At 33.3% G+C, this 13,112-nt stretch overlaps 1 protein-coding gene across 3 annotated transcripts in view; it reads left to right on the top strand.

The window, feature by feature from the left end:
- LOC124352903 (protein couch potato) overlaps positions 1-13,112 on the top strand; it is a 545,484-nt gene that overhangs the window by 518,826 nt on the left and 13,546 nt on the right. For 2 of the 3 annotated variants that reach the window (XM_046802628.1, XM_046802630.1), the window contains exons 3-6: positions 1,228-1,281; positions 1,693-1,755; positions 4,091-4,232; positions 10,292-10,425. In XM_046802628.1, the coding sequence (XP_046658584.1) occupies positions 1,228-1,281; positions 1,693-1,755; positions 4,091-4,232; positions 10,292-10,425 (393 nt within the window). The remainder of the gene's footprint in view (positions 1-1,227; positions 1,282-1,692; positions 1,756-4,090; positions 4,233-10,291; positions 10,426-13,112) is intronic. The other variant, XM_046802629.1, reaches the window with a different exon arrangement.

Here is a 13,112-nt window from a genome sequence, read left to right as displayed (position 1 = left end):
TAAAATTTTTACATATCAAACTTTATGATTAACAGTGAATTTCAATTATGTTTTTTCCCCTAAAAGACTAGTGATTCTCTCATATAGTGACACTCTGCGGCCCAATATGTAGTTAAAAATGGCATATATCACGCCAACATGAATATTATCTTGAAGATTCATTTTTTTATCATTTTTAAAGTGCAGTTCCCTTGAGAGCCAAACATCCTAGCCTAGACATTCTATTATTCTTTATAATGTAGATATGTCGAAATAGTCTATTGTGTAAAGGGATCATTTTACTATCGCCACTGTTGTATTTTTAGATATTCTGTTATACTGAGTGTAATTGAAGCAAATACACTTTAACCATTCCCTCAGACGTGGATGGAGTCAAAGCTACGTAAATTTTCATAATGACAATTCTTGGAAGTTTAACTTCTCCTTCATGACAAAGGACAATTCGTTTTAGCTGAACTTGTTCTCTGCAGGGAACGCTTTGTATAACTCTATAAGTTACGCCTGTGGTGTAAGTTGATACCTTAATGAAGGGTCAAAGGTCATTTCATCCAAAGATTGTTTTCTTTTTACATTGTTTAGTCTAAGATTAAATCTCATTTTTTAACATTACATCTAAACTTAGTTCAATAATCAGATATTTAAGATGATTCCTATGAAAATAATAGAAATAAAACAGAGCATTTAAACGCATACTTTTACACGTACTTTTAAATCTACACGCCTTTTAGATTGGCCACTGAATAACCTAACATGTGTTGACACATTGTCTGAACTTTACTAATTAATGTATCTTTAATATACTTTTTTATTGACTAAGTCCCGGAATGTAAAAAACTATGTGTGCGCGCGCGCGTGTGTTTGTGTGTTTAGGTTCATTAGGAGAGACAGGCCTGATTTCATACCAATATTCTAAGGACACTTCTCATTCCGAGGATATACACGTTCTCGGCGATTTTGATTACAGATTCTTACGCTATAGATCATTCTGAACAATAATGTACTATCAAAAACACAACAAATTCTTTCATTTGTATAGTTAGGCTAATTAAACACAGAAGTTCTAAATTTAATTTTAATGAAGCACTAGCGCTTTGTATCGTCAACTGCAAGATTACATTTGAATTTTGCATTACTAAGTTTTATTATTGTTTTGGCATGTTTACTTAAATATATTAATTTGTATAATTAAAATTTTAATAATTGATAAAATGTAATTTATTTTTCCAGGGGTATGAGGGCTCGTTACTGAAAGTGACAAGCAAGAATGGAAAAACAGCGTCTGTAAGTATTTTCGTATTTATTTTTATCATGGAAAACTATATTACAATGCAATCCTTAAATATACAAATACAATCACACAAGTGAAATAAACTGTTTTCAAAGTAATAAAACTTCAATTTTTGCTTATCGTGTAACTTTCAAAGTATAATATGGTGCTTACAAAACTCAATATGTTTATAAATGTTCTTTTAAATCCGATGCTGTGACAATTTTTTAACTCAATCATATTTAATATTTTTGAACAAATCATTTGTAATTCTTAAAAATACTATATTACCTGATAGTACAAATCATAGATTTCTCTTGGTTACCGGTTTTCATAGATGTACCAGTGTGAAACAGTACGTTAGCTCATATGTTACTGGTATTTTTATGGTTTCATCTTTAATAATCAGAGTTTAATTATTCCAGCCAGTCGGTTTTGTCACGTTCAACACCAGGGCAGGGGCAGAAGCAGCTAAACAAGATCTTCAGGTGGGTGATTTTTCTATCATGTTTTTATTTTTATACAATATAACGAGTAGAATCTCCTGTACTTAATCAGAAACTTTGTAAACTACACAATTTTACAGTCTCACTCAACAGTTATACATTTGTTTCTTTTATGAATGTTGCATTATTTATAACGGCCTCCTGCAAAATTCCTCATTGTTACAATATTTCAAGCTGTACGCAATAAGTTTTTTATCGTTCCAAATAAAAATTGAACGAAAATAGTAGCGTTATATAAAACATAAGCCTTTTAATATTTTATTATAACTGGCAAACTCATTGTACGAAAAATATGGTTTTAAATACAATTAATTCTATCGTTGATGTAAGTGTTTCTGTTATAAATAATTATTGAAAATTATTAGGTTCTTCTGATCCGCTTTATGAGGGATTTTTAATTTTGGAAGACATAAATATTTCGTCAACAATACATTAAGGAAAGTTTTTAATATCTTGGTAGTAGTCATCCCTATTTGCCGTAGAAATCTTTCAATGCTTCATATCCAAACACGTGTGTAGCACTGGCACGCAACGTACACATAGAGGGTCACCTAGAATCTGTAGTATACAAATTTTGACCATAAAATATGCCTGAAACTGATAAATTTGCCTGAAACTGACAAGTTTGCCTGAAACCTAATTGTTCTATCATGTCGGATTTGGCTCAGAAGATTTATTGTAGTAAATGAAAGAAGTACCTGCTATAAACTAGAAATTAATCTTCTATCTTCGGATGCAAACTTGACATACAAACCTCCCAACTAACAGAACAAGTCATAACTGGTGTTTATTTGTACATTTATACTCCATTTTACTTTGAATACTGTATGTTTTGTGGTCCGTCCTTTTTGGTAAGTTATTGGGCTAAAACTGTTTTATGTTTATATATAATACCCACTAGACAAGCTATTTATTTATTACTGAAATCAAAATGTAATAAAATATATCTGCAGGTACATTTGATCACAAAACTAAAGTTTCCATTCTGTAAATAAATTTATTGCCATTAAAGTTACAAACATTTTTTGTGAAGCACATAAGGTTTTTAACTGTTTAAAACAGTTGTGTAAGTTTAATTATGAAATCTGAACATATTAATTAATAAAATGCTGTATCTGTTATTGAAATATGTGTAATGTAGAATTCATAAATAGTAAGGTATCATGTAAAAATTATTATAAGATAAATATAGGTTTCTTTTGTAAGCCATTGTGTACAGTAGTATTAAATGAATTTGTTACCTTAAATTTAAATTATCAGTGGTCGTTTCATCGTTTGAAATGGTTAAAATTTTAAATAACACGAGACAAAAATATTTCTCTGTTTACACATTGTTCCATTGAGTTGTCATGATCAATTGTATGCACGTCGAGTACATTGTGCATTTACTATATTCAGTAAATCTGTCATTACATCACATTCAGTTATTAAATTGATCTGTACAAATCATTATTAGAGGAACCCATTTTTAGTTAAGCAATTACCTTTTATAACAACACGAGAGATCATGTATCATAACAAAATCCATTGCTTTGAGATCATCATATGAAAGCTGTGATCTTGACGCTTCAAGGTTAGACGAACTTGTTTCAACAACATAGTTACAATACATTTGATCTTAATCACTACTACAGTATGGAACACTGTGCTCGTTAATGTAAGAGAGTATTGTTTATAGTGTACAGTGGAAGTAGGATGATAAGTTGTTGAACAGTAGTGGAGTAAAGGACGGAGATGATGGTGGCGAAGGTTGGCTACGAAGAGATTCGCTCTGTACTAGCTGTCAGCACGGAGAGCTCGCCTCACGCTTGTTAGGCTACTGTTACTTTACTCTATTGTAGTGCCACCCCTGTCTGTCTCTCGCTCTTGACTATACTCTAACCCTCCAACTACTCTGATTCCTCATGGTAACCAATAATAACAGTTGGACGATTTTTGGATTTTTGATTTTTTGCACTTCTAGGAAGAGTACCTCATCTTCGTGGTACTTCGGGGCGCCGAAAGGTGCCGAGGAGAATGTTCTAGTACTTGTGTTCTAGTAGATACGACCGCACTAGCGTGCATCGCACTGTGTCCTATGAGCATGAGCCTGATCTGACTTGGATCCTTAACTATGGACTACTCAAAGTTCTCTTTCCATAAATGCAATAGTAAATACTGATCTGTCTCAATCACAGTTTTTTATCACTATCCCCCAAAGTACCACGAAGTTGTCTGTTTACCAGTAGCCCACCGGCCTACGCTACTTGTCATATGTTTTGTTGCGCACCTGAGATTTTTGATTAGTTTGATCATGGCGTGGGCCTGTTGATTACAGCAGGGTGTCCGGTTTGATCCCGATATGCCCCAGACGATTCGACTCGAGTTTGCCAAAAGCAACACCAAGGTTAGCAAGCCCAAACAGCCCGTCGCTAGCCTCACCACCACGCACCCAACTTTGATGCACCCTCTCACAGGACGTAAGTACCGCCCACCTCGCATAAGCTTCTGCACTCCCTCCGCAGGCAGTAGCAAAGACAATCAGTTCAAGCAAATTAATACCGTATCTGAAATATCGAATCACTGTTATAATTAATACTGTGTTATAAAAACAGTACACTCATGGCCGAAATCAGTGTTCTGTACCTTTTTGTGAATGGGTACAACTAAATGGGGATTAACGCTATACAAAATTTACATAACTTAGAATTTAATGTTATGCTGAATTTCACATTTTTGAGTGTACTAAGGAAAATGTGTTATTATTTTAAAATATACTTTTTATCATATGTAGTTCACATTTGGGACTGTTTAGTTCTCTCAATATAGTCGTAATACTCAAAATGAAATCAAATTATAACCGATTGTCTGTTCTATGTATGCCATAGGCTTCCGTGCACTCCACATACCTTGCACACCCTCTAATAGCTTTTAGGTAACCCTACCTAGCTTTTACTTTTGTAAATTAAGCTATTTTGTTTATTCTATAATAATAATTCTTCTCTTCTCAATGATTTGCTGGATTTGGGGGCTTCTTTGGAGTGTTTCATGATTATTCTCAGCAATTATAGATTTTGTAAATTGAATCTTTATTATTTTTCCAATATATATTACTTTTAAGTACCGTTTAGGTTTGTTGTATACAATAGTAACTATCTTATAGATTATTTAAAATAAGTAAAATTAATTGTTTAAAGTTAAATTTAATTCTACTTATAGTTGTTAAGTAGGCTAATATTTTACTGATATACTCATCAATTGTGACCGAAATATAAGTGTAGTGATAAACAAGAAACTTCTTTATTTCAGTGGACATAACATTGTATTTCTTTTTAATAACTATTTTATGAAGTTTAGGTCAATACATTACAAGTACAGTAATGTATAGCTATAGCTCGATTTCAGTCCTCTAATTTTAATATTTTTTTCTATTACAAAAGTAAATATTTATATTATTATGTATGAATTAACATGGTTAATCATTGTGTACCTGTAGCACAAAACAAAATACTGAAGTAAAAGGAAATGTTTACAAAAAATCAAACATATAAAATACAACTTTGTAACTTCAATATTTTTGAAAGTTATTTGTTTCTTATAACAACATGTGTATTATTACGACACCTGACAGGTCCTTTAAAATCATGTGTTGTTTGCCCATCCATTTGTACAATAACTTGCACCTTCGATTAAAAGAGAATTAGAATTTATGATTGTATTCTTTCATAATTCCAACAACAAAACGCATCTTTATTAAGAGAAAATTAAGTGATGAATAAGAAAAAAAAAACATCATTAAGTGCCAGTAACCTACAAACAATTCATATGGTAAACATTTTACTAATTTAATATATTTGAATTATTTACAATCCAAAACATTGCTCCCTTCACCTATTGCTACATATACTGGAAAAAATACTGGAACACTATTGTATCATATTCAAAATCTGCAGCATTAGCAGTCATCTTACGATATCTACCAAAAGTCAAAACCTACAAATAAAAACAGGAAAAAAGGTACAGAGGTGTTTGAAGGTGACATGTGGATAATCTGAGAGAGCACATCCAGATTGTTATTTACTTGTTCTATAACAGAGGCCAACTGATAAAGTGCCTTTGTTTGTCCCAGCTCAGCCATTAGTATCAGACTATGCTGCCTTCAGTGACTACCTGTCTAATCTTACTCAGCTGCAACTTATTTACAATCTCCCACACCAGTGGTGCAGATGTTTAGACAAATCTGGCCTTAGACAGTATGGAGCCCAAAAAAGTTTTATGGCGTCACTTGGCAAGGAAGGTTATGGCAAATTGAAAGGGAACCAAAAAGGCTCACTTAAATGTAGTACAGTAATAACAATAAACCTTGGTATTTAGCCACTATTATTGACTTTGAGTAGGTTAGAGAAAAGACAACACAAGGTTGTACCATACAATCACATTTGTAGTTGAAGTCAACTGTTGTAAACTTAAAACTGGAGTGGTACGTTGCTGAGGTTTTATATTTTTGTGGGTCACAGGATTTGGTGATCCTCTGAATAGGTGTTCTATTCTTCTGAGTTGGGTGCCGTTAGCTTAGAGGAGATACTGATAAAACAGGGCTTTGATGGTAAAAAAGTTGTCAAAATTTTGGTTGTTGGGAATGTTGTGGGAGTTATATGAAAATATAGCTAGCAAATATGGCATTTCCCAATTTCAAATATTAAGTTTCTAACAGTTTCTCATAAACTTGTGTACAGTAATCGGGTAACAGTGCATAACCTACTTTTATTTATGTTGTGAACATGCTCTTTTCTCACCTGCCTTGAATAAGCCATCAATGATGTTAAAGTTCCAATGTTTTTATCGTAAACTAGCTCAAAGACAATCCAAATCAAGACGTCTCACTGAGGTTGTTAACTAAGACTAGTCTACAGAATTCGCTAGTGATACAATATGTCCCGCTAATGGTAGCTTCTACATATAGCCATTGAGTCTCATTGTAGACGGTATTCCAATGAAACCTCTTGAGTTCTATGAGTGGTCTAGCAGGTGCCCTATCAATTTTACAATAACCCTGTCTCAAAAATTTAAAAAATCCAACAAATATTCTTTTCTTTCTTATATTAGCATTAGACAATGTGACTAGTTAGGCACTAGGACAATTTTTTACAAGTATCTAGCAATGTGTATTAGGATTTAAGTATTTAATTGCATTCTGACAAATTAACGTTGCCTCTTAATTCCATCAGGCCTTAATGGAGTAATAATGATAATTGAGATTCTGACATGTAGATGATGTGGGGAATAGGGGGGGGGGATATGTGCCAACCAATTTCAGTGCCATCAGCATCTCTTCGTTAACTCACTTACTTGATTGAGAACATTTGGCTGTCTACCTTACCTCGCTAGCAAACTTTCACATCACTTGTCACAGTATCCTGTTACTACGTGATTAAAATCTTCATCAGAGTCTTGAAATTATTTACTTAAATATTCGTATCATGTAGAAGATTATCTACCTAAGACTGAAATGTTATCTATTTTATCTAGAGATAGCTTTCAGTCATTTTTAAGAAGCTTCAAATATTTTTGTATGTTGTCTAAAGAAAACGTTTTATTCACATATAATTCTATAATAGAATTTCCCAGATAAGAAGTGCAGGCCTACATTTGTTGAAATTTAATAGTCTAAACCGTATACATAATAGAAACTTCATATAAAATCATAATATTTCTAGAATTTAGTTCATTTATAACTTGCTGGAGACCAATGCCAGACTCTCTGTATAGCAAGACAACTCAGACTGGTAAAACAACATCTGTGCTATTTAAGAATAAAATAGTATGACTATTTAGTGTATATTATGTCAAAAAAGGATAAATTGAGTCAAGCATTTTAATTATATATTTATTTCATCACCAAATGAAAATTCAGATTTTCATAATCCAGATTCTCCTCAGTTGTTTGTGGAAAAATTTAAATGTGTGCAATAATTTCCCATATTTCATTTAATTTTTATCTTATTTGTTAAGGACACCAATTTCCTGATGAATAAGAAAGACATTATGCGTAGAATGAGTATGGCTGCCCTTTGTAGTATCTGAGGTCAACTGAGATTTTTTCCTGAGTAGGGTATGTCTTGTAGCCCATAGCAATGCAATCTGAGATCTTTTAGTGCTCTGCTAACTAAAAGTGCCCATTCATTTGTTGCATATAACAAATCTACTAGTTTTCTGAGACCTGCTTTTTTTCCAGTTTACTCTTTCTAATGCTCTAACTTATTTGACAGTCTAACCAGCAATGGTCCACTTACATTTTCCTATTCAGTGCAAATTCTAAAGTTTAGTCTTCTTGGCTTCTCAACCATAGGCTCTAGGATATTTTTTGGTGTAAATTGTGAGTCAAAACCATTGTAATTTTTCCTTAAAAATTCAAAAACTGTTCTGAATATCTTGTGCCACAATGATGGTTCCCCCTTATTTTCAAAAAGAGAGTGTTAAATAGTAGGAGAGGTAAGCTATAACATTGATGTTCAAATGGAAAATTATTGCTTTTTTGTTAGTAAGCCTATCTCCTCATTTCTATTGATGTCTTTAAAGTTGGCATCAACACCAGCTCTAATTAATTGCATTTTGCCAATTCCTTCACACTTGGTGACAGTTTAGTACAAGCTCTCAGCCTACTTAGAATGGAAAACTACTGGAGTGATCCCTTCATCTATCAAGCTGCAATGCTGCAATGATTAGTCAACGATGATGATTAACAAACTTTTTAATCTACCAAGCATCAAACCATTGATGGTGAAAGCCAGAAGCGTCTAATCCACCATAAGACATTTTAGCATGAAAAAAGTCCACTGCCACATTTTTTAGCAGCCTCAGCCATTGTAAAATGACACATCCAGTGATTCAACCTTTCTGACATTACTTTACCAAATACCAATTGTTTGTAAATGCTGTAAAAGAGAAGTCCTGTTAGGTTTTTAAAAAACTCTCTGTTATCTGCTCAAGATATAAGGGCTTCTCCATATTCATCTTCTTTTCCAAACTCAAAACCTTTGCTGAGTAAGAAATTACCCTCTGTCTCCTTCTTCTGAATATTTTGTGAAAATAAGAGTCTGGGTAATACAAAAGAATTACAGTGGAATATGCTAGCAGATGTAATACTATGTGCTTTGATTCAACCACAAGCCTGGACAATCTACTGTCTCAAGCTCAGTTCTTCATTTCTGGTGCATTATTAATGACAGATGATTGGGGTTATGGATGAAAATATAACAGGTTTATGGGCAATACTTTCTGTTGCAATAGAAACTAAAATACTATGTTCTTGAAACTGCCATCAGCTTTCTTTTTCAGTATCAAACTCAACATTAAGTATGCAAGTAACACTAAAATGAAACAAAAATTTTACCAAAAGAAACAGTTCAGTCAAACATATCACATTGAACTCAAGAGAAAATCAATTTTTAAAAATGCCATTTTCGGTTTCCTCATTATTGGGGTTAAGGCACAGCTAACACTACATTTTTGTCTTGTTTGATTTCAGTTTGTTGTTGTTTGTTCCTTTTCATGCCTGCTTATGTTTTAGAGTTTACACCTGAAGAAGAGAGCAGATAAAAATTCTGAGAGCTTTATTTTTATAACACGTAATAATTGCAGATGTGCGTAACTCTGGTCTTATAGCTTAATGCCCTCAAAACTCTGATCCCGTGGTAGCCGGTTCATTCAGGATTAAGGATATGTAACATGATTTTTTTAGAAAATTAAGGACTAATTTTAGTCAATTTAGGTGAGATCAAGCTGAAACAAATTAAGTAGGACTATTTTAAGATTAGTGAGATATATCTTATTTAACAATTTTTATTTGATAAGTATGATTAAGGACATTTATCTCAAATAGTATGGCAATTATGATTGGCCTTGGTCTATCTACTTAGATTATCCTGTCCAGTTGCATTTCAACCATCTTGGATGGGCAGAAGAGGAAAGAAGGATATAGGATGCTTTGATCACTTATATGATCATTGTTGATTGCCAAAAAGTGCCAAAATTGTTCTAATTAGACATTGTATAGTTGTTACAATAGTGGATGAACAACAGCAGACAAGCAAGTATATGAGTACTCTCACTCATAGGCAGATTTAAGGAGGTGTCACAGTGAGTATTGATTCCTCCCTAAATATTTATCTTAGTAGATTTTTTCTGTGTTCAAGTAAATTTTAGACTCCAAAGAGCTTCAATTATATGTGTTTTTAAATTTTGCAGGTAAGGCTCCCCAGACTTGCCATTCCATAGGGCACAATAACCCTCAGTTACGACCCCTTCCCAAACTTCTTGCTAAATCCACCCCTCCTTACACTGGCCATTCGATCTAGGGGACCAACTCAGAACCCTTCTTGTACAACAAGTTATAAAAATCAATTTTTGAGTGGTAAATAATTGTCACTGGTTCTATGACTTGGAGTAAAGAGTTAAGATTTTGTTACATTAGTAAATTTAATTGGTATCTCTTTGTCTCATCATTTCAAATAGATTAAAATGTGTACAACTGTTCCAGATTTGGGCACCCCATACTTCACCGGTGCGCCTGACCTCTGGCCTCACCCGCTGGCATACGCCGCCGCTGCCGATCTGCCCGGCGCAGCACTGCAACACGCGCTGGTGCACCCTGCCTTGCACCCCCAGGTCCCCGTACGTTCTTTCCTCTGACTATCTGCTGACAAACCGGACTCTTTGGGGCAACCAGCCCCCTCCTACCACCAACATGTAATTGACGTCATTTAGCAGTGTCGTCCCTCGCTCCTCCAATCACTCACCTGCTCACTCACTCACTCACTCACTCAGTCAGTCATTCACTCACCATCATCACTGTTGTGCACTGAAACGAGAAAAGATGTACTTTTAGACTGTCACATCTCACTTTTGGAGCTTCAACAGTACGCTATACACCAAGGAGATTCACAAAATAAATAGGCTTGGTTGGAAAGCAGTAGTTCGGTATTTGGCCAGATATGCCTTTTAAATGGTGCTATACATGAAACAGATTATTAAAACTATTTGATAACTAAAGATCAAAGGACAGACAAAAATTAGTTCTGAAATATGCTGAAAAAGCTATTTCATTTATTCCGCATTTTGTGTTTTTTAATTAAAATAAATATTGTTTATCCAACTGCAATTACAAAAATATGAAACTTTTAGGGCTGATACAAAGCGAATTGGAAAACGGCTGGGAAATTTGATTTGGAAAATTTTGTTCTGTAAGAAAAAGAGTTAAGTATCTACATGGAATACTGTACTTTGTTATATCAAGTTTGCATCAATATCAAAATAATACGCAAACAACAAAAAATCAATCACAAAACAATGAATTAATATCATTCATTAAGTGTTTATGTAAATTTTCACTGAATAGGCAAGAGTATTTCGTTCTTCGTGCCATTTAACTTTTTAAAATTATTCTTTGTTATAGAGAATAGAATGTTAACAAGTTTTGTAACCAAACATCACTAATAAACAATTAGAAAGTGATAACATAATTAGATAGTTTTAAACCTGATGATCCATTTCTTAAAAAAGGTGTAAATAGTTGATAAATCATTTCATAATAAATTATTAAAGCCCTATTCATGTATTATAAAATCACACATAGTAATAATTCACTCTTGTTGAACTTGTCACTGTTTTTGTAAATATTTTCAGTTACTTTTAAGCACTTGCTGTATATAAAATTTGTTAAGCATGTTTACAGCACATTCACAACAATTTCTTGATATTTTCCATATTGTATCAGGTACAGTGCGCAAAAATAAGAATATTTAGATTTACCAAGTCCTTAGAGGGTGGTAGATACTTGTACGATGTGGATAAACGAATGAATTCTTTGTTCCAACAGATGAAATAGGAAAGTGGTAAGAAATCTTTCATCCATCAAGTGCGTATAAAGAAAAACTTTGCATCTATAATTTTAAAAGTAAAATAATTAACTGTAACTTTCAACATCTCTTTTTTAGTAATGACATATTACTGAGTGGTTCCTCAAAATTGTTTTAGTAAGATATGTTGAAAAAAAAACATTATTTATTTCTTTTTATTACATTGAATATTTTTTAAATTTTACTAAACTTTTCATCTTTGTACATTTATGTAATTTTTTATGTACAGTTTTGCAGATTTCATCACATTAAAATTTAAACTGAATCAAGCTGGCTTAGTTAGTTTATATTCAAGGCTCATTTATTACTATTCGATACCAAGAATCAGTTGGAAATGGCAGTAGTTTTCGTGTTCACAAGGTGTACTTTGTCTAAGTCTATATTTCACATATAAAATCTAACAGCGGTTGTTTTTGAGGTTTGAGATCTGAAAAGTTGTTAGTTGCACAAACAGCAGTGTTAATGTTGTTAATAAAATCCTCAACTGAAGTGTTGTTTTAACAATGTTTTATTTGCGTTTGTGAAACAAAACACATAATCTTTACTTCATTTATGTTGTTGGTGTATTTTAACCTTCATATTAAATTTTTGAGATCAAGGTTAAGCTTTTTACGCTGAAGCCATTCATATAAATGGTCCCCAGTTAAGATTTGGATAAAGAATGAGTCACAATTTGGTATATAAGATGAATTTCACAGTATTCCATCTCTTCTACTCAGTATAATCTGATAAATGCTTAGGTCTTCCAGGATGTTTCCTTTAAGTAAGAGGGCGTTATCCATTGTACGTAATCATAACTATATTTATTTGTTCTATATAATCGGGATACTCCAGGAGGATTCAGGATTCACTTGTAGCTAGGTAATTTATACCTTCCTAGGTACACTGAACGTACATTGGGTACAGCAATGGCCGATGTGTCACATCTGGGCAACCCCATGGATGTCCAATAGTGGTACATCACTAACTGAAAATTTCAAGTTATTGGGGTGAAAGGTCTAGTTTACTATAGAGCACGACTTACCATTACTTATTTGGATGTAAGATAAACATCAGGGAGTGTACAGGCTTTTGCCTGCTTTGGTTGGAAAAGGCTGGAACAGACAAAGCCTGTCTTTCTTCCAATGTGACATGACTGAGGTATAGTGCCTGGTGTGCTTCTTCATGGTGGATGTATCACAGGATCTAGACAAGAACCCCTGCCCTCAACCTTACCTATCCTGAATAACCTACCACTTTAGGTAAACTCCAGGTTACTGGGGTAAAAAAACAGTTGTTGCAGAAATAAAGCATTAATTTGATTAGATTCGATTTTTTTTACTGATTCCGTCTATACAATCTGTGAGATCCTTAATGCTTACATTGAAAATAATTTTCCTCAATTGCATCAGGGTATTTGAATTGAAGGACAACCACTTCTTATACCAAATATTTATTTGTTCT

Source organism: Homalodisca vitripennis, chromosome 1 (genome assembly GCF_021130785.1).
Source record: "Homalodisca vitripennis isolate AUS2020 chromosome 1, UT_GWSS_2.1, whole genome shotgun sequence".
NCBI classification, from domain to species: Eukaryota; Metazoa; Arthropoda; class Insecta; order Hemiptera; family Cicadellidae; genus Homalodisca; species Homalodisca vitripennis.
This window is presented reverse-complemented; position numbering and strand designations above follow the sequence as displayed.